Raw genomic sequence first — 26664 nt, 5'->3', positions numbered from 1 at the left:
GGCCACCAGCGCATCCACTGCTATTGTTTGAGGGTCTCTCGACCTGGAACAATATTTCTGAAGCTTCTTGTTGAGACGAGATACCATCATGTCTATTTGAGGAACTCCCCATAGACTTGTCACCTCTGTGAAGACTTCTTGGTGTAGGCCCCACTCTCCTGGATGGAGAACATGTCTGCTGAGGAAGTCTGCTTCCTGTTAGATTGTCCGACTGGATCTGCACGGGATGATTTTGAAGAAGAAGTACCGCTTGTTGAAGGCCGTTGTAAATGGCTCTCAGCTCCAGCACGTTTATGTGAAGGCAGGCTTCCTGACTTCACCATTTTCCCTGGAAGATTTCTCCCTGAGTGACAGCTCCCCAGCCTCGGAGACTTGCATCCGTGGTTACCAGGATCCAGTCCTGAATCCCGAACCTGCGTCCCTCTAGGAGGTGAGAACTGTGTAGCCACCACAGGAGCGAAATCCTGACTTTCGACGACAGGATTATCTTCCGGTGCATGTGAAGGACCACTTGTCCAACAGGTCCCACTGGAATACTCTGGCATGGAACCTGCCAAACTGTATGGCCTCGTAGGCCGCCACCATCTTCCCCAACAACCGAATTCACTGATGGATCGACACACTTGATGGTTTCAATATTTGTTTTACCATTTTCTGGCTTTCCAGAACCTTTTCCACCGGAAGAAAAACTCTCTGAACTTCTGTGTCCAGAATCATCCCGAGAAAAGACAATCTTGTCGTCGGTTCCAACTGTGACTTTGGATAATTTATGATCCAACCGTGTTGTTTGAGTATGGACAGGGAGAGAGTGATGTTCTGTAGCAATTGCTCCCTGGATCTCGCCTTTATCAGGAGATCGTCTAGATAAGGAATTATATTGACTCCTTTTTGACACAGGAGAACCATCAACTCCGCCATCACCTTGGTGAATACCCTCGGCGCCGTGGAGAGACCAAAAGGTAACGTTTGGAATTGGTAATGGCAATCCTGAACCGCGAATCTCAGATAAGCCTGGTGAGGAGGATAAATGGGAACATGCAGGTAAGCATCCTTTATGTCTACAGACACCATGTAGTCCCCTTCCTCCAGACTGGAAATCACTGCACTCAGTTATTCCATTTTGAACTTGAATCGTTTCAAGTAGAGATTCAGTTTTTTTTTAGGTCTAGAATCGGTCTGACCGAGCCGTCCGGCTTCGGAACTACAAAAATGCTTGAATAGAAACCTTTCTCCTTGTTGTGACAAAGGTACCAGGACTATGACCTGATCCTGACATAATTTTCGGATTGCTGCTGTTACTGCTTCCCTTTCTGGAAGAGAAGCTGGCAAGGTCGATTTGAAAAATCGGCATGGGGAAACGTCTTGAAACTCCAGCTTGTATCCCTGGGACACTATTTGCAACACCCAGGGATCCAGGCCAGACCGAATCCAACCTTGGCTGAACAGGATGAGACGTGCCCCCACCCGAGCGGCCTCCCGCAAAGGAGCCCCAGCGTCATGCTGAAGATTTGGCAGAAGTAGGTAGACTTCTGCCTCTGGGAACCTGAAGTTGCTGTAGACTTCTTTCCCTTCCCCTTCCTATAAAGAAGGGGGAACCTCTTGCTTTTTTTGTATTTATTGGGCCGAAAGGATTGCATGTGCGGGTGATGTGTCTTTTTTTTTTTTTTGCCGGTGCCGAGGGCAAAAATGTCGACTTACCTGCGGTAGCCGCCGAGACTATGGGAGAGCCTCCATATTTCTTTTGGAATCTGCATCCGCGTTCCATTGGCAAATCCACAACTCCCGCCGAGCCGATACTGCCATGGTAGCGGCTTGTGAACTCGAGTCCAATATCTTTCAACGCTTCTAGCATGTATGCGGCAGCGTCTTTGATATTCCCTAACTTAAGGAGTATCTCATCTTTATCAATCGTGTCAATTTCTGATGACACGCTTTCTGACCATTTTTCAATATCACGACTCACCCACGCGGAAGCAATAGTGGGCCTGAGCAGCATACCATTGGCAACATAAATGGATTTCAATGTAGTTTCCATCTTTCGGTCTGCCGGCTCTTTTAGTGAAGCCGTGCCAGGTGCAGGGAGAATTACCTTCTTTGTCAACCTGGACAGTGCACTGTCTAACACAGGCGGTGTCTCCCATTTTTTCCTGTCCTCCACCGGGAAAGGAAAAGCTATCTGATGGGAAGGTGACCTTGGATTTCTTTTCTTTATAGAAATAAGCCTTCTCCTGAGGTACAGGGGTGGCTTCCGTGACTTCCAGCACTTCCCTTATAGCTACAATCATATATTGTATATTTTTTGCCAATTTATGATCTATCTCTCTTGAGTCACTATCGTCGACACAAGAATCAGTGTCCATGTCGGTATCAGTATTCACAATATTCCCAAATAGTATTTTATGTGACCCAGAGGGGTCGCCTGCGGATGGAAGAACAGAGCCCTGAAAAATCACATCTTCCACAGATTTTCTCCAGCACTCAGCATGAGATTCCGACTTATCTAATCTCCTATTGATATGATGCATACTATCACGTATTTCTCTCACCCATGCAGGCTCTTGGTGTGCCGGCAGTGCCACCACATTACAACTCTGTGCCCCTAAAATGCCTTCTTCCGGGGAGGAAGTCCCTGCCTCAGACATGTCACACACGTGTACAACACACTCTCACAGACACACTGGGACTTATAGGGGACAGACCCACAGTAAAATCTGTCAGAGGAACACCGTTTAGGAGCAGCCAGTTCACCACCCAGCGCCAAAGAAAAAATCCCCGTTCCGCGTACTTTGTACACAGAGACAAAATCCCTGTGTCTCGTACTCCGTACACAGAAACCTTTAAGCGCTATTATATTATGAACAATATGATTTAGCACCCAGGCCCCCCCTTTTGTCACCCTGATACTTGTTCAGAAGTGGAGCAGGACCAGCGTCTTCTCTGCAGTCTGTGAATGAGAGAAAATGGCGCTGAACAGTGTGCTGGCTGCCTGAGGAGGAAGCTCCACCCCCGCAATGGCACGTTTCTCCTCAGAGATTTTTCACATAATATTTATACTGGCGGGGGTAGGGCTATGCCTTGGCATCTTATGCCCCCTTTTATCCAGTTTACGAGGTTATTTGCTGCCCAGGGCGCCCTCCCCCCCCCCCAGCGCCCTGCAGTGCCTGTGTATGTGTGGGCAGCAATGCTGCGCTCCCGCCAGCCGCGCGGTACCTCAGCCGTCACTTTACTTGATCGAAGATCTATCTTCTTACACTCACCTGTCTTCTGACTTCTGGCTCTGTGAGGGTGGTGACGGCGTGCTGTGGGAGTGAGCATCTAGACACGGCTAGCGTTCAGTTCCCTTCAGGAGCTAATGGTGTCCTGTCAGCCAGAAGCAGAGCCATGAAACTCTTCAGGAAGTTGGTTCCTACTTCTGCCCCCTCAGTCCCACGAAGCAGGGAAACTGTTGCCAGCAGTTCTCCCTGAAAATAAAAAAACCTAACATAAGTCTTTTCAGAGAAACTCAGTAGAGCTCCTCAGAGTGCTTCCAGTCTGCCTGGGCACATTTCTAAAACTGAGGTCTGGAGGAGGGGCATAGAGGGAGGAGCCAGTTCACACCCATTGAAAAGTCTTAAGAGTGCCCATGGCTCCTGCAGAACCGTCTATACCCCATGGTCATGAAGTGGGCCCCAACATCCTCTAGGACCTATGAGAAATTAGTCTTATCAGGGTAATATCATCTATAAATGATTATAACTGGATGCCTGGGTCTCCAAGATTAAATAATGTGATAACATTGCGGTTTACCACAGTTTGGGGAAGGGTTTTTTTTTTTTTGGGGGGGGGGCACTTTATAAGATGAACAGCTGCATTATGGGAACAACAAAGACATGATGGGGGGTAACCTATTGAAAGTAAAGGTGTAAGCAATCATCACCAGCATAGTTTCTTATGTGTAGCTGACACAGGGCATTTGAGTGCCCATTATACAACCATGAGATAATACTAGTGATCATTGTACAATTCAGATGGCGCATTAATGACTTCTTAACAATGCAGACAGCATGTTACAAAACAGTACACAATACATGGAACAATCTGGTAGCAGCTGTACAATGAATATAGGGTTCATGTTACCTGTGTACAGTGCAGATAACCTTATCATAGACCAAATACAATGCATACTAGTGACTACTATTGGAGGCCGCTATAGAAGACAGATCTATTATCTTGATTTTCTAATGTAAATATAACATCTCCAGTGTCATTATAATGCAGGCACCTCTAAATTGAAGGTGCTACAGTTTAGGCCACTAAATATCTAGTGGTTTAATAATGCAAGCCACCTAATCTCTAGTGGCAGGGATGCATTTTCGCCCTGCGCCTTTGCCACCAGGCATTACCATGAAATGTGCAGCTGCTGGTGAAGTGGCCAAAGATGGTTTATATTGTACTCTATGCAACCAACACCTAACCCAACCAAACCTTGCCTTAATATGTAGTTACCCAAATGAGACTACTGATATAGTATCGTATAGTGTAGTAGTCTTACAGTGCAGTACAGTACAGCGGCTTACCGCGAGTAACCTCACCGCTGACCGCAAAGTTCCCACCATTGAAGATAATGGAGCGGCTGTGCGATGTGCCGTTTGACAGGTTAGACGCGCACAGCCAATCAGGAGAGTGCCACGACGTGGCGCTCCTTGATTGGCTGAAGGGACCCTCTGTGACAGGAGTCACGTGGGGTCTCGGCATTCGGGGAAAGGGGTCCCATGTATAAACATACACATGGGACCCCTTTCAGTGCGTGGTCCGGGTAAATGCGTTTTCTTTTTTTGCCAAGTACAAAATAGAAGAGTACCGATCTACACTGGATTTTGGTGAGTATAATTTTATTTTCAGGTACACCGTGGATTCTACTTGGAGAAGTGGACCGAACCTCGTGTGAACATAGGTAAGTATGTATGTCGGTGTGCATGTATGCAATAAAGTTTTACTTTCACGGTGTGCGTGTACTGTTTTTATTTGGGTATTTTTTTGCAGTAGAACTACAGGTACCAGCAAGCCCGTTTCCCCCCCCCCCCCCCCCCCGCATGCTGGCACTTGTGGTTCTCCAAGTACAAGCTTGCGGGGGAGGCTTGCTGGGACTTGTAGTTCTGCTACAAAAAAACAATACTCTATATTTGACACAAGGCTATCAGCCCCCCATCCGCAGCCCTTGGATGGGGGGGGGCAGCCTCGGGCTTCACCCCTGGCACTTGGGTGGCTGGAGGGGGGGACCCCTTGATTTAAGGGGTCCCCACTCCTCCAGGGTACCCCGGCCAGGGGTGACTAGTTGGGGATTTAATGCCACGGCCGCAGGGACCGGTATAAAAGTGTCCCCCGGCTGTGGCATTATCTCTCCAGCTAGTGGAGCCCGGTGCTGGTGTTGAAAATACGGGGGACCCCTACATCTTTTGTCCCCCTTATTTTTTGCACCAGGACCGGACGCAGAGCCCAGTGCTGGTTGTAAAAATACGGGGGATCCCCTGTCAATTTTTCCCCCATATTTTTACAACCAGGACCGGCTTAAAGAGCCTGAGGCTGGTTATGCTTAGGAGGGGGGACCCCACGCATTTTTTTTCGTTATTTTTAACCCATTCCCACCCCTTCCCACTAAAAAACATGCTCTGATCTCTCCATATTATTTTAGTCAGTAAAAAAAAATATAAATATATATTCTTTTAAAAAATATATAAATAGTACTTGTGGCTCCTAATAGACAAACCAAGTAGATAATCCCTTCTAATATAAATAGATATGCTATTAGAAACAAAAAAAAACACAAAAAAAACATGTTTTTAAAAAATTTTATTAGATTCCGCCAGCAAAATGAGGCGGACTGAAATTGACGAAATGACTGTCGAAAAGCACTGTTGTCGAATCGACATTCTTCAATTTAATATACCTTTGTCGAAGAGACGCATTTTTACCATTGCAGACATGTCGAATTTAACAACTGTCGAATTTCAAAAAGTCGAATCTGAAACGTCCGTTTTTTTGTCGAAAAGTACTGTATTGCATTGTCGAATTTTTTTTTTGTGTCGAAAATGCCCCGTTTTTTGACATTTGCTGCAATTCGACCGCAATTGCATATACACAAAAAAGATACATGTAATGGTGTATGTAATATATGCGTTTCTGCCTTACCCAGGCATCAGCAGCACCACTGTATATCACTGAGGCACCTCTGCACAGGACACAGCACTCAGTTTGTCCTTCCTCTATAAGACCACCCCCAGACTCCCATTGGCTAGTTTCACAGGAGTCATTGGTGGGTTTATAGTGGATAGACAAGCTGAGGGCCATGTCCTGTACAGCTGCAGATCAGTGAAACACATCGGTGTTGCTGATCCCCTGGGTAAAGCAGAAAGCACATATATTACATACAACATTACATGTATGTTTATATACGTTAACAGAGCACCGTTTGTTAACCACTGATCTAAGGTGAGATTTTTGGATTTAAACCCAGGCAAATGATTCCAAATGTTACTGACATGAAAACTTTTTCTTCAACATAAATCCAACATTTTTGTTGGGGTGAACGTTTTGTCACAAACATGCAACTTTTGTATTGCTTTATATGTTTAACAATCGTAATGTCTTTATCTTTGAATCTGCTGCAGACTCCAGGTTTAGCTCTTGCCCTAGGAAGTATTGTCCATGGCCTGTCTGTGTGTGGTCATGGAAAAGCAGAAGACCTGAATAACCGGTTGCTTCCTGCCTGGATAAAAATCCTACTTGCAGAGGTAAGTGATCATTCGGATTATTGTGATTTTAAAACATTAAGGGGAAATACAGTAGTTTATGTAGAAGTCTGGCTGTTTTTCAGGGGTGTCCTACCATGCAACGCCTAGCTGCCCTCAATGGACTTGTTTCACTAGTTGGATCTGAATCAACACTCATACAAGTAAGTGAAGCAAAATTAGAGAATAAGGCATCATTACTACAACAATGGGAAAAAATGTGTATCTTTTAGTTCAACATTCCACCACAATTTATGTATGGATGTAAACAAAATCATGAATTTCTCTGACTTTATAAAACCTATCAACCTAATAAGTCTACAAGGCCACATCTTATGCAGCATTAAGAGGCAGAAGACACAAAAAGTTGACTTTGTAAAATATAAGTTATAGGTCTACAGAAGAAAGAAGGGTTTATAAATGTGAACCATTTTCTGTATTAGATCACAGATACTGTATTAATCATTCTCTTCAGAAAATGAAATTATTCACAGTTCAAAGTGTCTACTGTTCAGTCACATTTCATTATGCATTTAACTTTTTTTGGGCTGGTGGTTGATTTATAATTTAGCTTGAAGTATCTGATGAAATAGTTTGAGTACTTTGAAAACAGCCAGCTTCCTGACGTTTGCACCGTCTCCAGTGCTTGCAGTGTTATGATAGCGGCTCTGCATTGCACTATTTGTAATAAACACTGTACATTTCTCGTAGTTGATGTTCATTGTTTATCTCATTGCAGATGAAATCTGAAGCTATCCAGTCATCCCTATTCCAAAGCAAACTTAATGAAGTCATTAAAACAATTACTCAGGTAGGACAATGAGCAAGTGTTAATACAGTAGGTTGCTCACAATCAGAAAGCTTAGTCCTGTGAGTGACACCAATAGCCTTCCTGTACTAAGTCTTGGGGGCAGATTCATTTAGGCGAGAGGTTTCAACAGTACCTTGCATGCTGATACTACGTACAGTAGATTATCTGGGCAGGAAAGTCTTTCTTGTTTTTGCTTGTATCCAGTAGAGGTGACCATGAGCCCCACCCCTAATTTTCAGAATACAGGAATCATGGGATACATACTAAAACAAGGCCATCACCCCTACCTTTTTGCCATGCCGTGGGTCTTGTCTCCCAGACGCTGACCGCGTCCTCCGCGTGGCTGTCCCAAGCAACAGTAGCCGGTTGGCTCCTCTCCACAGTCTGTACGCCTTGGCTGAAGTACAAGTTACATAGTTCACAGCACTCCCCCCTGCTCCTTCAATGTCCACAGTACTGAGCACACTCTCCCCTTCCTCCATCTTTTAATGTTTACAGCACAGCTCTTTCCCCATTTCCAGCCCCTCCAGTATTCACCTCTCACAGCATTGCATCCCCCGCTGGCGGTGTGTCCAGTCTTCCCAGGGCATGTGTCACTGTCTGATGCTGTGTGCTAACTGAGGCATTGCTGCACATGCAAAGTTGCTAGATGGACCCACTGTTAGAGCCTTGGCGAATACTAGTGTCCACTGGCTGTATCAAATCGGTCGGATACAACCGCAGTGCTGCTGCTGCTCTCCTTTGAAAAAAACAGTAGGCAGAGATGACAGAGAAATAGCAGTGTCCCCTGCTGCCACACCCCTCGATCTGACTATGAAAGTGACAACCTGTTACGTATGTGTGCTTAATTGAAACTACCCCTTGCTAGCAGAAAACTCATGATTACTAGAACTAAATGTGTAACTACATTTCATGAGAAACAGTATTTAAGTAACCCGAAGGCGTTTCGTGGTAAATTAAGATATTGGATTGCATACATGTAGTTCTAGGTCTCCAGGACGTCTGAACTATAACTAATATTCTGTGGTGTTAGTGGTCCACCTGTCACAAATACAAAGCCAAATGCATTATTTTGCATAATTTTCCTGCAGATCATCAACTTTTCTGGGGTGGTTGGGATACAAACGAATGCAGCCTGGATCCTCGGACACCTTCACCTAGCCAGTCTGTCTTCATCTCAGAGCAGAACTTCTGGTAAGAAAATATCTTTGCACAAAATGGTAAGCTGCTCAATCAGATTGTGATGTCACTCAGGTGCTAAAAGGGAGGGGTAATTCTGTGTAGGAAAATATCTTTAATAGGTGGTAATGTCACAAACTCACATAACATCGAAAAAGTTCACTGAGGTATGTTTTTCACATAGACCCAAGAAAGTGGTTTCAGATACTTCATATGGGGTACAGGCAGAGGCGTCACCAGTGCGCACCCCTGATCTCCTGCCGCGATTGTGGCAAAAATGGGGCGTGGTCTTACACTTAAAGGGCGTGACTTCGCGGGGATCCTGGAATCGTCACTCTGGGGGCGTGCCCAGCATATCCGGAGATACTGGGCTTCCCCCAGGGACAGTCTCCGTGCGCTGTCGGCTCCTCTTCTATGACAGGAGCTGGGTGCTGTAGGAAACTTTCTCACTGCAGCACCTGGCTCCTGACACTGCGGAGGAGCTGAAATTTGGTGTCACTCCCCTCCAGGTGTCACACCCGGGTGCGGGCCGCACCCCCCGCACCCGCCTATATTATGAAACATTAGAAGAAAAAATATTACTTGGTACACTGTTAGCAAACAATATTATGTAAAGCTGTATTATAAGACAAGTATTATTATTTTCTGCAGCGGGGTACACTGTGTTCCACAGGGAATACATCAGGGTGTAGAGATGGATCTTGATCCAGAGGCACCAACAGGCTAAAGCTTTAGACTGTCCCAGGATGCATTGCGGGGCCTCCTCTATATAACCCCACCTGCAGGCACTGTGAGTTCAGTTTTAGAGTTGGTGCCTGCATAAGCAGGTCACTTAACAGAGGGGGCAACGCAGGCAGCCCTGAAAAAGCTATTTAGAAGACTTCAAGGGCTGCAGCACTTCATATGTCAGTGTGACATGCTGTGCTGCAGCTCCATCACCTCCCCAGCGGCGTCGCAGACTCCTGCTGGCTCTGTTCCCGGGTACTTGTGGCGGAGGTGCACCGGTTCCTAGGCACACCACCGCAGGCGCTCTCCTGGATCGCGTGGCTGCTACTTAGGGGAGGAGGTAAGAGGGTCCGTCAGACGGGACCCACCATTAAATCGGGTCGCGGTCTCCGGAGACAGACCGCGATGCTGGCGTGGACCCCACTATATCCACCAGGGCAGGGGAGCACAGGTCGGATAATACATTATCCATGTTTAATAAGGCTCCATAGTACCAGGTGGTGAGGCCCAGCATAGGGGATAAGGCGCTTGATCTGTAGCCCCTCCCCCAGCTCCGGGCGCCATCTACTGCTGGTGTTCCCGCCCTGGAGCTGCCTCACACTCTTCCTCAATTCCTGGGTGCCATCTTCTCACAGTAGCTGCGACTGGTCTCCGGGACTGCAGGGCACGATCTCCTCTGTAAATCCACCTGATTTATCAGCGCTGTTATTCTACAGACACTTAAGTATTCTACATGTCATTTGAAGACAGCGTTACTTAAGAACAAGTGTACCTCTACCAGAATATATTGTACGAGTATTCTGATACATACATCCAGTCTCAGACCACGCATTGTTATATATATATATTTCTCTTACGTCCTAGAGGATGCTGGGGTCCATAGTACCATGGGGTATAGACAGGTCCACTAGGAGCCATGGGCACTTTAAGAGTTTAATAGTGTGGGCTGGCTCCTCCCTCTATGCCCCTCCTACCAGACTCAGTTTAGAAAATGTGCTCGGAGGAGCCGTTCACAGGTAGGGGAGCTCCTAGAGCTTCTTTGGGGTTTTTTTGTGTTTTTAAGAGTAATAGGCACAGGGAGGCTGCTGGCAACAGCCTTCCTGCTTCGTGGGACTTAGGGGGGGAGTAGTGTCCAACCCTCAGAGGTTAATGGCGACTATCTCCGCTGACAGAACACTGAGCTCCTGAGGGTGTTGATCGTTAGCCCCCGTGGCGACCGCTCACTCCCGCAGCATGCCGCAACCCCCTAACAGCCCGAAGATCGCGCTGGTGAGTGTGTCACCGGTGACCCAACAAGCGGGGAGCCGGTGTGTATGGCGGCAACAGGGTGGGAGCGTGGTACTGACACTGCGCTCCGGAGGCTCAGCGGTACACAGGTGCAGCGCTGTGAGGGGCGCCCTGAGCCAGCGCTATACCCTACAAATCTGGTCACTCAGGCTATCAGGGACATATGTACTACTGCTAGCGCCATTACCTCAGGCCAGTATAAACATCCAAAGTGCGAGAAGACGCGCCATGTTTGGGGGCGGAGCTTCTCCTCAGAGCGTACCCAGCAACTCAACAGCGCCATTTTCTCCCTGCAGATCCACACTCTGAGACGCTGACAGGGAGCGCTGACCTTCCACGACTCCAGCTATACTGTGCGATACCAAGGGGGTTGTAGAAGGGGCGGAGACTGTTTAATACTGTGTAGTTCTATTAAGGGTACACAGTCAGCACCAGGTAGTTATTTTATTACTGCCTACCGAGGCGCTGTGTGTGCTGGCTCCAAGCTCTGTGTTTCTTTAAAGGTACTTTGGGGAAATTGTGTCTGACATTTTCCTGTGTGTGTGTGTGTAGGCAATTTCTCACATAACCATGTCCAGGGACTCTGTTTCTTGTGCGGCAGAATATGTATCTTCTCCAGAGGAATCCATTCCATGTACACAGGAATGTAATATTTTGTCTCAAATTGCCTAAGCCGAGCCCCAGTGGGTAGCTTCAATTAACGGAATGATATCCCAGATTTCTACTAGGATTGCACATTATGAGACTGAATCACAGATTTTAAAACAGTCAGTGGAAGTTTTGTCTGGTTCTGTCCCCACTACCTCATATTCCCCTGGTGTATCCAAGAAACGTGCGCTTGCTCAGATTATGCAGGTCGACATGGACACCGACTCTGGCACGGCAGGGTGTGATGCGGATATGCGGGGGGGAGGCTTCCCTGTCAAGAGAGGTACAACTCATGATTGAGGCTATTAGGGATGTGTTACACATTACTGACAAACCACCTTAACAGGTAGAGGAGGCTTACTTTACAGACAAGAAGAAGACCTCCCTGACCTTCCCTGCATCTAAGGAATTTAATACATTATTTGAAAAATCCTGGGAAAATCCAGAGAAAAAATTCAAGATTCCAAAGGGGGTTCTTGTGGCTTTTCTTTTCCCTAAGGATGATAGGAAAAAGTGGGAAAATCCGCCTATAGTAGACGCTTCTGTATCTAGACTGTCTAAAAAGGTGGGTTTACCTGTCCCGGGGTCTACCGCTTTGAAGGAACCGACAGACCTCAAGATTGAAACTACGCTCAAATCCATATATACTGCTTCAGGAGTGGCGTTAAGACCCACTATTGCCTGTGCATGGATTTCTAAAGCCATAGTAAAGTGGTCAGGCACATTACTAGAGGACTTAGAATCTATGGATAGAAGTGACATTGAATTATTTTTATGTAACATACATTTCTCTGACGTCCTAGTGGATGCTGGGAACTCCGTAAGGACCATGGGGAATAGCGGCTCCGCAGGAGACTGGGCACAACTAAAGAAAGCTTTAGGTCACCTGGTGTGCACTGGCTCCTCCCACTATGACCCTCCTCCAAGCCTCAGTTAGATTTTGTGCCCGGCCGAGGTTGGATGCACACTAGGGGCTCTCCTGAGCTTCTAGAAAGAAAGTATAGAATTAGGTTTTTTATTTTCAGTGAGACCTGCTGGCAACAGGCTCACTGCAGCGAGGGACTAAGGGGAGAAGAAGCGAACTCGCCTGCTTGCAGCCGGATTGGGCTTCTTAGGCTACTGGACACCATTAGCTCCAGAGGGATCGACCGCAGGCCCAGTCCTTGGTGTTCGGTCCCGGAGCCGCGCCGCCGTCCCCCTTACAGAGCCAGAAGCAAGAAGAGGTCCGGAAAATCGGCGGCAGAAGACATCAGTCTTCACCAAGGTAGCGCACAGCACTGCAGCTGTGCGCCATTGCTCCTCATACACACTTCACACTCCGGTCACTGAGGGTGCAGGGCGCTTGGGGGGGGGCGCCCTGAGCAGCAATAAAAACACCTTGGCTGGCAAAAATACCACAATATATAGCCCCAGAGGCTATATATGTGGTAAATACCCCTGCCAGAATCCAGAAAAAAGCGGGAGAAAAGTCCGCGAAAAAGGGGCGGAGCTATCTCCCTCAGACACACTGGCGCCATTTTCTCTTCACAGTGCAACTGGAAGAAAGCTCCCCAGGCTCTCCCCTGTAGTTTTCAGGCTCAAAGGGTTAAAAAAGAGAGGGGGGGCACTAAATTTAGGCGCAATATTATATATACAAGCAGCTATTGGGGAAATTTCACTCAGTTATAGTGTTAATCCCCACATTATATAGCGCTCTGGTGTGTGCTGGCATACTCTCTCTCTGTCTCCCCAAAGGGCTTTGTGGGGTCCTGTCCTCAGTCAGAGCATTCCCTGTGTGTGTGCGCTGTGTCGGTACGGCTGTGTCGACATGTTTAATGAGGAGGCTTATATGGTGACGGAGCAGATGCCGATAAATGTGATGTCGCCCCCTGTGGGGCCGACACCGGAGTGGATGGTTAGGTGAAAGGTATTAACCGACAGTGTCAACTCCTTACATAAAAGGGTGGATGACGTAACAGCTGTGGGACAGCCGGCTTCTCAGTCCGCGCCTGCCCAGGCGTCTCAAAGGCCATCAGGGGCTCAAAAACGCCCGCTCACTCAGATGGCAGACACAGATGTCGACACGGAGTCTGACTCCAGTGTCGACAAGGTTGAGACATATACACAATCCACTAGGAACGTCCGTTGCATGATCTCGGCAATGAAAAATGTGTTACACATTTCTGACATTAACCCAAGTACCACATAAAAGGGGTTTTATGTTTGGGGAGAAAAAGCAGGCAGTGTTTTGTTCCCCCATCAGATGAATGAATGAAGTGTGTGAAACGCGTGGGTTCCCCCCGATAAGAAACTGGTAATTTCTAAGAAGTTACTGATGGCGTACCCTTTCCCGCCAGAGGATAAGTTACGCTGGGAGATATCCCCTAGGGTGGATAAGGCGCTCACACGGTTGTCAAAAAAGGTGGCACTGCCGTTTTAGGAACGGCCACTTTGAAGGTACCTGTTGATAAAAAGCAGGAGGCTATCCTGAAGTCTGTATTTACACACTCAGGTACTAGACTGAGACCTGCAGATCGTGCTGCTGCAGCGTGGTCGGTGACCCTGTCAAACATAAGAACATATTAAAGACGTCGTCTTATATATGAGGGATGCACAGAGGGATATTTTGCCGGCTGGCATCCAAAATGAATGTAATGTCCATTCTGTCAGGAGGGTATTAGAGACCTGTCACTGGACAGGTGATGCTGACTTTAAAAGGTGCATAGAGATTATGCCTTATAAGGGTGAGGAATTATTTGGGGATGGTCTCTGGGACCTCGTATCCACAGCAACAGCTGGGAAGAAATATTTTTACCTCAGGTTTCCTCACAGACTAAGAAAGCACTGTATTATCAGGTACAGTCCTTTCGGCTTCAGAAAAGCAAGCGGGTCAAAGGCGCTTCCTTTCTGTATAGAGACATGGGAAGAGGGAAAAAGCTGCACCAGTCAGCCTGTTCCCAGAATCAAAATTCTTCTCTCGCTTCCTCTGAGTCCACAGCATGACGCGGGGGCTTCACAGGTGTAGCCAGGTACGGTGGGGGGCCGTCTCAAAAATTTCAGCGATCAGTGGGCTCGCTCACAGGTGGATCCCTGTTTCATTCAAGTAGTATTTCAGGGGTACAAGCTGGAATTTGAGATGTCTTCCCCCCGCCGTTTCCTCAAATATGCCTTGCCGACAACTCCCTCAGACAGGGAGGCTGCGCTAGAGGCAATTAATAAGCTGTATTCCCAGCAGGTAATACTCAAGGTGCCCCTACTTCAACAAGGACGGGGTTACTATTCCACACGGTTTGGGGTACCGAAACCGCATGGTTCGGTGTGACCCATTTTATATTTAAAATCCTTGAACACATACATAAAAAAATTCAAGTTCAAGATGGAATCGCTCAGGGCGGTTATTGCAAGCCTGGACGAGGGGGATTACATGGGATCCCGGGACATCAAGGATGATTACCTGCATGTCCCCATTTACCATCCTCGCCAGGAGTACCTCAGATTTGTGGTGCAGGATTGCCATTACCAAGTCCAGACACTGCCGTTTGGACTGTACATGGCACCGAGGGTGTTTACCAAGGTAATGGCCGAAGTGATGATACTCCTTCGAAAAAAGGGAGTTTTAATTATCCCGTACTTGGACAATCTCCTTATAAGGGCAAGGTCCAAGGAGCAGTTGCTAGTCGGGGTAGCACTATTTTGGAAAGTGCTACAACAGCACGGTTGGATTCTAAACAGTCCAAAGTCACAGCTGGTTCCTACGACACGTCTACTGTTCCTGGGGATGGTTCTGGACACAGAACAGAAATAAATGTTTCTCCCGGAGGAGAAAGCCAAGGAGCTGTCATCTCTAGTCAGAGACCTCCTGAGGCCAAAACAGGTATCGGTGCATCATTGCACGCGAGTCCTGGGAAAAATGGTAGCTTCCTACGAAGCAATCCCATTCGGTAGGTTCCATGCAGGAACTTTTCAGGGAAGAAACTTCCAGGGACTTTGGTCAAGTCAGGTGACTTCCCTACACATAAAAATTCTGGAACTGAGGGCCATTTACAATGCCCTGAGTCAGGCAAGGCCTCTGCTTCAAAGCCAGCCGGTACTGATCCAATCAGACAACATCACGGCAGTCGCCCATGTAAACCAACGGGGCGGCACAGGAAGCAGGATGGCGATGGCAGAAGCCACAGGGATTCTCCGATGGGCGGAAAATCATGTGTTAGCACTGTCAGCAGTGTTCATTCCCGGAGTGGACGACTGGGAAGAAGATCTTCTCAGCAGACACGACCTCCACCCAGGAGAGTGGGGATTTCATCCAGAAGTCTTCCAAAGGATTGTACACCATTGGGAAAGGCCACAGGTGGACATGATGGCGTCCCGCCTCAACAAAAAGCTATAAAAGATATTGCGCCAGGTCAAGGGACCCTCAGGCGATAGCTGTGGACGCTCTGGTAACACCGTGGGTGTACCAGTCGGTTTATGTGTTCCCCCCCTCTGCCTCTCATACGAAAGGTACTGAGAATAATAGGAAGGCGAGGAGTAAGAACGATACTCGTGGTTCCGGATTGGCCAAGAAGAGCTTGGTACCCAGAACTTCAAGAAATTATATCAGAGGACCCATGGCCTCTGCCGCTCAGACAGGACCTGCGGCAGCAGGGGCCCTGTCTGTTCCAAGACTTACCGCGGCTACGTTTTGACGGCATGGCGGTTGAACGCCGGATCCTAAAGGAAAAGGGCATTCCGGAGGAAATCATTCCTACGCTGATTCAAGCCAGGAAAGATGTAACTGCAAAACATTATCACCGCATATGGCGAAAATATGTTGCTTGGTGTGAGGCCAAAAAAGGCCCCAACAGGGGAATTTCAACTAGGTCGATTTCTGCATTTCCTACAAGCAGGAGTGTCTATGGGCCTAAAATTAGGCTCCATTAAGGTACAGATCTCGGCTCTGTCGATTTTCTTCCAGAAAGAACTAGCTTCAGTACCTGAAGTTCAGACATTGTAAAAGGAGTGCTGCATATTCAGCCCCCGGTTGTGCCTCCAGTGGCACTTTGGGTTCTCAACGTGGTATTGAGTTTCTTAAAATCACTATGGTGTGAGCCACTAAAAACCGTGGATCTAAAATATCTCACGCGGAAAGTGGTCATGTTATTGGCCTTGGCTTCGGCCAGGCGTGTATCAGAATTGGCGGCTTTGTCATATAAAAGTCCTTATCTGATTTTCCATATGGATAGGGCAGAATTGAGGACTCGTCCCCAGTTTCTCCCTAAGGTGGTATCAGCTTTTCACTTGAACCAACCTATTGTAGGGCCTGCGGGTACTAGGGACTTGGAGGATTCCAAGTTACTGGACGTAGTCAGGGCCTTGAAAAATTATGTTTCCAGGACGACTAGAGTCAGGAGAACTGACTCGCTGTTTATCCTGTATCCACCCAGCAAGCTGGGTGCTCCTGCTTCTAAGCAGACTATTGCTCGCTGGATTTGTAGCACAATTCAGCTGGCGCATTCTGCGGCTGGACTACCGCAGCCAAAATCTGTAAAAGCCCATTCCACAAGGAAGGGGGCTCATCTTGGGCAGCTGCCCGAGGGGTCTCGGCTTTCCAACTTTGCCGAGCTGCAACTTGGTCAGGGGCAAACACGTTTGCTAAATTCTACAAAATTGATACCCTGGCTGAGGAGGACCTGGAGTTCTCTCATTCGGTGCTGCAGAGTCATCCGCACTCTCCCGCCCGTTTGGGAGCTTTGGTATAATCCCCATGGTCCTTACGGAGTTCCCAGCATCCACTAGGACGTCAGAGAAAATAAGATTTTACTCACCGGTAAATCTATTTCTCGTAGTCCGTAGTGGATGCTGGGCGCCCATCCCAAGTGCGGATTGTCTGCAATACTTGTATATAGTTATTGCCTAACTAAAGGGTTATTGTTGAGCCATCTGTTGAGAGGCTCAGTTATATTCATACTGTTAACTGGGTATAGTATCACGAGTTATACGGTGTGATTGGTGTGGCTGGTATGAGTCTTACCCGGGATTCAAAATCCTTCCTTATTATGTCAGCTCGTCCGGGCACAGTGTCCTAACTGAGGCTTGGAGGAGGGTCATAGTGGGAGGAGCCAGTGCACACCAGGTGACCTAAAGCTTTCTTTAGTTGTGCCCAGTCTCCTGCGGAGCCGCTATTCCCCATGGTCCTTACGGAGTTCCCAGCATCCTCTACGGACTACGAGAAATAGATTTACCGGTGAGTAAAATCTTATTTATTCTGCAGGTTTCATGGTGGAGGCCATGAAGGACCTGAGTAATCTGACTGCAAGGACATCGTCCATGGCTATGTCAGCGCGCAGGGGACTCTGGCTACGCCAATGGTCTGCAGACGTGAAATCCAGGAGAAGTGTGGAGAACCTACCCTTCACAGGTCAGGCTCTATTTGGGGAAGCATTGGATGCGTGGATCTCTACGGCAACCACTGGTAAGTCAACCTTTCTTCCCTCAGCCTCTCAGACAGCGAAGAAACCTTTTTCTATGTCCTCTATGCAGTCCTTTCGGTCTGCAAAAGCTAAAAAGTCCAAGACTCCTACCACTTCAGAGATGGGCAAGCAAAATACAAAAAAACGGCACCGGCAGGTTCCCAAGACCAGAAACCTGCCTCTGTATCCTCAAAATCCTCAGCATGACGGTGGACCTCCCTGCCTGGAGAACGGGCAGGTGGGAGCAAGACTCAGACGTTTCAGTCACGTCTGGGTGTCGTCCGGTCTGGATCCCTGGGTAGAGGATATTGTGTCCCAGGGGTACAAACTGGAGTTTCAAGAGCTTCCACCCTACAGGTTCTTCAAATCAAGACTGCCAGCTTTGCAGACAATAAGGGCTATCCTTCAGGAAGCCATTCACAAAGTAGAAAGGTCAGATGTAATTATTCCAGTTCCACCTCATCTGGTAAACCAGGGTTACTATTCAAACCTGTTTGTGGTACCGAAACCGAATGGTTCGGTAGGCCAATTTTAAACCTGAAGTCGCTAAACCCTTATCTGAGGAAATTAAAGTTCAAAATGGAGTCTCTGAGAGTGGTGATCTCAGGGCTGGAGGAGGGAGAGTTTCTGGTGTCCTTGGACATCAAGGATGCATACCTCCACATTCCGATTTGGCTGCCACACCAGGCTTATCTCAGATTTGCGCTGTTGGACTGTCACTATCAGTTCCAGACACTACCATTCGGCCTCTCCACAGCACTGAGGGTATTCACCAAGGTAATGGCAGAGATGATGATTCTCCTCCGCAGGCAGGGGGTGAATGTAAATCCTTATCTGGATAATCTCCTGATAAAGTCATCTTCCAGGGAAAGGTTATTGCAGTCCATTGCTCTGACGACTCGACTGCTCAGGGAACATAGATGGATCCTGAATCTTCCAAAGTCACATTTGGAGCCGACAAGGAGATTGTCTTTCCTGGGGATGATCCTCGACACGGAAGTGCAGAGAATATTTCTACCGGTGGAAAAGGCGTTGGTGATCCAAGCTATGGTCTGGGATGTCTTGAAGCCTACCCGGGTATCTGTTCATCAGTGCATTCGCCTTCTGGGGAAGATGGTTGCCTACGAGGCTCTTCAGTATGGAAGATTTCATGCACGGTCCTTCCAACTGGATCTTCTGGACAAGTGGTCGGGATCTCATCTGCACATGCACCAGAGGATTCCTCTGTCACCAAAAGCCAGGATTTCACTTCTGTAGTGGCTACAATTGCCTCACCTTCTCGAGGGCCGCAGGTTCAGGATTCAGAACTGGATCCTTCTAACCACGGATGCAAGTCTCAGAGGTTGGGGCGCAGTCACCCAAGGGGAGACCTTCCAAGGAAGGTGGTCAAGTCTGGAATCCATTCTTCCAATCAACATTCTGGAACTAAGAGCCGTGTACATCGGTCTTCTACAAGCGGCACATCTTGTGCAAGATCGGGCCATTAAAGTGCAGTCGGACAATGTAACGACGGTGGCCTACATAAACCAACAGGGCGGCATGAAGAGCAGAGCTGCAATGTAAAAAGAATCATCCTCTGGGCAGAGAGGCACACGTTGGCGCTGTCAGCAATCTTCATTCCGGGAGTGGACAACTGGGAAGCAGACTTCCTCAGCAAACACGATCTCCATCCAGGAGAGTGGGGCCTCCATCCGGAGGTGTTCACAGAGGTGACAAATCTTTGGTGTGTACCCCAAATAGACATGATGGCCTCCCGTCTCAACAAGAAGCTTTGGAGGTACTGTTCCAGGTCAAGAGATTCGCAAGCAGTGGCAGTGGACGCCCTGGTGACTTTGTGGGTGTTCCAGTCAGTGTACGCGTTTCCTCCACTTCCACTCACTCCAAGGATTCTAAAACTCATGAAGAGAACAAGGGTTCAGGCAATCCTCATTGCTCCGGACTGGCCAAGAAGGGCTTGGTACGCGGATCTTCTGGATCTACTGCTGGAAGATCCGAGGCCTCTTCCTCTTCGGGAGGACCTGCTGCAACAGGGGCCATCCGCTTATCAAGACTTACCACGACTACGTTTGACGGCATCGAGGTTGAACGCCAGATATTAGCTCGGAAGGGCATTCCGAACAAGGTTATTCCTACCCCGATACAGGCTAGGAAAGGAGTAACGTCTAAACATACCATTGCATTTGGAAAAAGTATGCATCTTGGTGTGAATCCAAGAAGTTTCCTACGGTGGAGTTTCAACTGGGACGCTTGCAGGTGTGGATATGGGCCTGAGTTTGGGATCCATAAAGGTCCAGATTTCGGCCCTATCCATTTTCTTCCAGAAACAACTCGCTTCCCTCCCTGAGGTTCAGACTTTCTTGAAAGGGGTTCTGCACATCCAGCCTCCCTTTGTGCCACCTACGGCACACTGGGATCTTAACGTGGTGTTACAGTTCCTCCAGTCGGATTGGTTCGAGCCACTACTGGTGGTTGAGGTCAAGATTCTCACGTGGAAGGCTGTCACTTTATTGGCCTTAGCTTCTGCTAGACGTGTGTCGGAGTTGGGGGCTTTGTCTTGTAAAAGCTCCTACTTGATCTTCCATGAAGATAGAGCTGAGCTCCGGATACGTCAGCAATTCCTTCCAAAGGTTGTGTCGGCTTTTCATATCAACCAACCTATTGTGGTGCCAGTTGCTACGGACTCCTCAATTCCTCGGGCACAGGCCCTCATTCCGAGTTGTTCGCTCGTTCTTTTTCATCGCATCGCAGTGAAAATCCGCTTAGTACGCATGCGCAAAGTTCGCACTGCGACTGCGCCAAGTAACTTTACTATGAAGAAAGTATTTTTACTCACGGCTTTTTCTTCGCTCCGGCGATCGTAATGTGATTGACAGGAAATGGGTGTTACTGGGCGGAAACACAGCGTTTCAGGGGCGTGTGGCTGAAAACGCTACCGTTTCCGGAAAAAACGCAGGAGTGGCCGGAGAAACGGTGGGAGTGCCTGGGCGAACGCTGGGTGTGTTTGTGACGTCAACCAGGAACGACAAGCACTGAACTGATCGCACAGGCAGAGTAAGTCTGGAGCTACTCTGAAACTGCTAAGTAGTTAGTAATCGCAATATTGCGAATACATCGGTCGCAATTTTAAGAAGCTAAGATTCACTCCCAGTAGGCGGCGGCTTAGCGTGTGTAACTCTGCTAAATTCGCCTTGCGACCGATCAACTCGGAATGAGGGCCACAGTTTCTAGACTGAGTCTGGTAGGAGGGGCATAGAGGGAGGAGCCAGCCCACACTATTAAACTCTTAATGTGCCCATGTCTCCTAGTGGACCCATCTATACCCCATGGTACTAATATGGACCCCAGCATCCTCTACGGACTACGAGAGAAGGATTTACCGGTAGGTAATTAAAATCCTATTATCTAGTCCAGTGCAGTTTTATTGTCTGACTAAAATAATTATCTGCATTGTCACTGTGACTGTGTGTGCCTGTATCTGCCGTGTGGATTTCACTTTCAGTGTATCCCAGCTGTATCTATCACTATTCTGTACCCTAGGACTAGGTGCATCAGGGTCTCATATATAGTGCTGTACAGTATTTACCATTAAGTGTATTCTACGGTGTACTCAGTCACATCATACCGGATTTATTCGCTGGTGTTGTGTACTGTGTACGCAGTCACATAGTACCGGATTTAGATGCTGGTGTTGTGTTCTTTGTACGCTGTCACATACTGGGGGATTTATTTGCAGGTATTGTACTCTATCTTGCTGTATCGTACTCATACGCTTTGTGGTTACATTTACTGAAATGTCTAACACAAAGGGCGGGAAATCCGCGGACACTCCTGTATCATGCAGCGCATGCGCCAGGGATATGCCTGAGGGGGAAGCTTTGAATGATGGTCTGTGTAATATGTGCTATACATCTACCAGTCAGTCCGCTGCTCCTGTAGCTAATCAGGAGCCACCTTGGACGGCATTCTCAAATATTCTTAATACGCTTGTGACACGCCTTACGCCCCCTTTGGGACCTCCTGTGCCATTGCAGCCACATATTGTCCCTATGGGTAATCCACCCTGGGTGGTTACTCTGTCTACCCAGATACAACAATTGAATCAGTCTTTGGTTAGACAAAAACCTCCCCCACCTCCCTCCTGCGGTCAAGGGGTCATCTAAGCGGGCCGCCTCATCCTGACAATCCACTAATATCTCAGATGATACTTCTGATGAGGATGGGGAGTATACTGATCCGTCAGACACTGATTACATTCGCTTCTGACGAGGAAACTACTACGCAAGTTGATGTCCCTGACCTAGTGAAGGCTATTAAGCTGATTCTACAAATCGATGATGATTTAGATCCCACTACTGCGTCTAAGAAGCCTGATAAATTTAAACATCAGAAGGTAACTAAAGTAGTCTTACCACATTCTGACCATTTGGCTGACATAAGTCAGGAACCCTGGTCTTCTCCAGGAAAGAAATTCTCCCTGTCTAAAAAGATGCTAGCTCGTTATCCTCTCTCCGCTGAGTTGTGTAACAAGTGGGAAAATCCACCGTCGGTGGATTCCCATGTCACCCGACTTGTGGTGTCATCTACTCTACCTGTCACCACTGTCACCTCACTGAAGGAACCGACAGATAAGCGTGTCGAAGGATGCCTGAAGTCTATTTACTCCCTTACAGGTGCTGTACATAGACCCACTATAGCAGTCTCCTGGGCCGCAAAAGGAATTGAAGCATGGGTTCAGGCAATAGAGGAAGAGCTGCCTCAGGATATATCTGACACTGCCAGACAATATCTGTCTCATATTGCCACCGCCTCAGGAGGCGTCCTCTGAGGCAGGTGTAATGGCAACCAAGACGTCGACTATGTCCATCCTGGCTCGCCGAATTCTGTGGTTGAGGTCATGAAAAGTGGACCTGGACTCCAAAAAGACCTTGGAGGTACTCCCTTTTAAGGGAGACATCCTGTTTGGGGAGGATCTGAATAAGATTATAACTGACTTAGCGGCTTCTAAGACTGCGTTTCTCCCAAATACTAATCCTTCTGCACAGAAGGCAAAGAGTACCACTTTCCGTTCCTTTCAACCTTAAGGGAAAGCAAAAGGTCAGGCTTACCCGAGACAAGCTCGAGCTCCCAAACCCACTAAGCCCAAAGCAAAATAATCCTGGGCTGCCAGTCAGCCTGCTTCCAAACATGACAAGCTTGCTGCATGATGGGGCGGGCCTGCCCCTGGGGGATCCCAGGGTGGAAGGCCGACTTCTGCAATTCACCCAGGTCTGGTTAAAAACCACTACAGACGCATGGGTGCGAGAAGTCGTATCTCATGGTTACGCCGGTTATCCCTTTGGACCCATTGAAGGCGCAAGCTCTACCCCTGGTTGTGCGTTCCCTCCTTGATACAGGAGTGGTAGTGCCGATACCCCTGTCCCAGAGAGGCGGAGGATACTACTTGACCCTGTTTCTTGTCCCGAATCCCAATGGGTCTTCCCGGCCTATACTCAACCTCAAATCACTGAACAAATTTGTAAGAGTGTCCAAGTTCCGTATGGAAACGCTACGCTTGATTGTACTGGCCGTGGAACCCCGAGATTTTATGGTACCCTGGATATACAAGATGCTTATCTGCATATACTTATTGCCATATCGCATCGGCAATATCTGCTGTTTGCTATTGGCATCCTTCATTATCAGTTCCAGGCTCTGCCGTTTGGACTGGCTACGGCCCCTCAGATCTTCATCAAGGTTATGGCCCATCTGCATCATCAGGGATTCAGGATCCTGCCATATCTGGACGATTGTTGATCCTGGCGACCTCCCAAGATGTCCTCCTCAGTCATCTACAACTGACGGTATACTTCCTACAAGCCCACGGGTGGCTTGTCAACTGGAAGAAGTCCTCGCTGGTCCCTGCTCGGCGCATGGTGAACCTGGGGGCAGTGCTGGACACACACAGACGAAGACTGTTTCTGTCTCCAGAGAAAGTCCTGAAACTTCAGGACAGGATAAGATGCTTCCTCTCTCGCCCAAGAGTGTCTATACACTCTGCGATGCAAGTCCTCATTCATAGGCGTTCGACATGGTGGAGTACGCTTAATTTCAGTCTCGCCCTCTACAGAGGTTAATCTTTTCCCAGTGGGATGGCCTGCCTCATCGGATCAGGTCTCACATGATTTCCTTGACTCCGGAGGTTCGTCTGTCACTGACCTGGTGGCTACAGGACCAGCAGTTGAGCAGGGGCCGTTTTTTCTGGATTCCCAACTGGGTCCTCCTGACTACGGACGCCAGTCTGAGGGCTTGGGGTGCGGTGCTGGAGCAACACTCTCTCCAGGGTCGGTGGAGCAGGGAGGAATCTCTCCTCCCGATAAACATTCAGGAATAGCGGGCAGGGTTCAATGCTTTAACTCTTGCCCTGCCTCTGATATGGAACAGGCCTGTTCAAGTACAATCAGACAACGTCACCACGGTGGCGTACATAAATCATAAAGGCAACACTCGAAGCCGCATAGCAATGATGGAAGTGTCAAAAACCCTTTGTTGGGCAGAACTCTATCTGCCAGCAATATCGGCAGTATTCATTCCGGGGGTCCTCATCTGGGAAGCGGACTTCCTCAGTCGCCAGGACGTGCACACCAGAGAGTGGAGTCTTCATCCAGAAGTCTTCCAACTCCTAGTGGACAAGTGGGGTCTACCAGATGTAGATTTGATGGCGTCTCGACACAATCACAAAGTTCCGGTCTTCAGATCAAAAACAAGGGACCCTCAAGCAGCGTTTGTGGATGCACTGGCAATTCCATGGAACTTTCGGCTACGTGTTCCCTCCAGTGTCACTCCTGCCCAGGGTACTACGGAAGGAGGATTACTACTTCTAGTTGCTCCAGCGTGGCCCAGACGGCATTGGTTCTCAGACCTGCAGGGTCTATCGATAGAGCGTCCTCTTCTACTTCCTCAATGCCCAGATCTCCTCGTTCAGGGCCCTTGTGTCTACCTGGACCTGGCCAGACTGGCTTTGACGGCGTGACTCTTGAAGCTTCACTCCTGAGGGCCTAAGGTTTCTCCAAGGCAGTTATCCAGACTATGCTAGAGGCCCGCAAACCGACTTCTGCACGGATTTATTGTAGGGACTGGAATTCTTACTTCACCTGGTGTGCTGCTAAGAACTACGATGCTTACATGTTTAGTACTTCCAGACTTCTGGCTTTTTTGCAACAAGGCCTGGATTTAGGACTTCGTCTGGCCTCCCTCAAGGTTCACATATCTGCCTTGTCGGTGTGGTTTCAGAGAAAAATTGCATCTATTCCTGATGTTCATACATTCACTCAGGGCGTACTGTGGATTCAGCCTCCCTATGTCCCTCCTGTGGCTCCATGGGATCTGTCTGTTGTCCTGAATGCCCTGCAAGAGTCTCCGTTTGAACCTCTTGAGTCAGTGGACCTTAAATGGTTACGGCTAAGGTCCTTTTCTTATTGGTTATTGCCTCTGCCAGAAGGGCTTCGGACTTAGGCGCTTTGTCCTGTGGTCCACCCTTTTTGATATTTCATCGTGACCATGCAGTTCTCCGAACTCGTCCCAGTTATTTGCCTAAGGTGGTGTCATCTTTTCACCTTAACCAAGAAATTGTGGTTCCGGCCTTCATCTCTTCTGATTTGTCCTCCAAAGAGCGGTCTTTGGATGTGGTAAGGGCTCTCCGTGTTTATGTGGAGAGGACTGCCTCTATCAGGAGGTCAGATACCCTTTTTGTACTTTTTGGTTTCCACAAACATGGCTGGCCTGCGAATAAGCAAACCTTGGCCAGATGGATTAGAATGGTGATTGCACTAGCTTATGCGCAGGCTGGGCTCCCGGCTCCTGCTGCTATTAAGGCCCATTCTACTCGGTCTGTTGGACCTTCTTGGGTGGCCTGCCGTGGTGCGTCCACAGAACAGTTGTGCAAGGCTGCTACGTGGTCCTCAGTGAACACGTTTATTAGGTTCTGGGGCAGATGTATTAACCTGGAGAAGGCATAAGGAAGTGATAAACCAGTGATATGTGCAAGGTGATAAAGGCACCAGCCAATCAGATCCTAACTGTTAATTTACATATTGGAACTGATTGGCTGGTGCCTTTATCACCTTGCACATATCACTGGTTTATTACTTCCTTATACCTTTTCCAGGTTAATACATCCACCCCAGTATGCTTTTGATACTTCCGCCTCCCAGGATGCTTCCTTTGGGTGCCGGGTTCTCATACCCGCTAAGGTGCGTCCCCTCCCTTGAGGAACTGCTTTAGGACATCCCCGGTGTATTCCTTGTGGAACACTGTGTACCCCGCTGCAGAAAAGGAGATTTATGGTAGACTTACCATGGTTAAATCTTTCTGCGAGGTACACTGGGTTCCACAGGGCACCCACCCTGACGCACTTAGCGTCTTTGGGTTTGTATGGCATTAGCCGCTGGTCCCTTCTCCTGTCGTGAGAACGTGGTTCTATGTGACTAACATCTGCCTTCTCTTTTACCTGCTTATGCATTGGACTGGCTAACTAAAACTGAGCTCACAGTGCCTGGAGTCAGGGTTATATAGATGAGGCTTTGCAATGCAGCCTGGGACAGTCTAAAGCTTTAGCCTGTTGGTGCCTCTGGATCAAGATCCATCTCTACACCCCGATGTATTCCCTGTGGAACCCAGTGTACTTCGCAGAAAGAGATTTAACCATGGTAAGTCTACCATAAATCTCCTTATCCTTTATTTATGTTACAGCCGTACTACATAGCGCTTTACATGTTTATTCATTCGCCTCAGTCCTTTTCCCAGTGGTGATTTCCAAATTCAGGCACACATCCACGAGTGC

The 26664-nt window shown here is 48.2% G+C and overlaps 1 protein-coding gene across 3 annotated transcripts in view; it reads left to right on the top strand.

The window, feature by feature from the left end:
- Positions 1-26664, top strand: part of FOCAD (focadhesin) — an 872056-nt gene that overhangs the window by 800621 nt on the left and 44771 nt on the right. For all 3 annotated transcript variants that reach the window (XM_063914161.1, XM_063914160.1, XM_063914162.1), the window contains 4 exons: positions 6648-6770; positions 6854-6931; positions 7507-7578; positions 8670-8772. In XM_063914161.1, coding sequence (XP_063770231.1) covers positions 6648-6770; positions 6854-6931; positions 7507-7578; positions 8670-8772 — 376 coding nt within the window. The remainder of the gene's footprint in view (positions 1-6647; positions 6771-6853; positions 6932-7506; positions 7579-8669; positions 8773-26664) is intronic.

The sequence above is a fragment of the Pseudophryne corroboree genome, chromosome 1, assembly GCF_028390025.1.
Source record: "Pseudophryne corroboree isolate aPseCor3 chromosome 1, aPseCor3.hap2, whole genome shotgun sequence".
Classification (NCBI taxonomy): domain Eukaryota; kingdom Metazoa; phylum Chordata; class Amphibia; order Anura; family Myobatrachidae; genus Pseudophryne; species Pseudophryne corroboree.
This window is presented reverse-complemented; position numbering and strand designations above follow the sequence as displayed.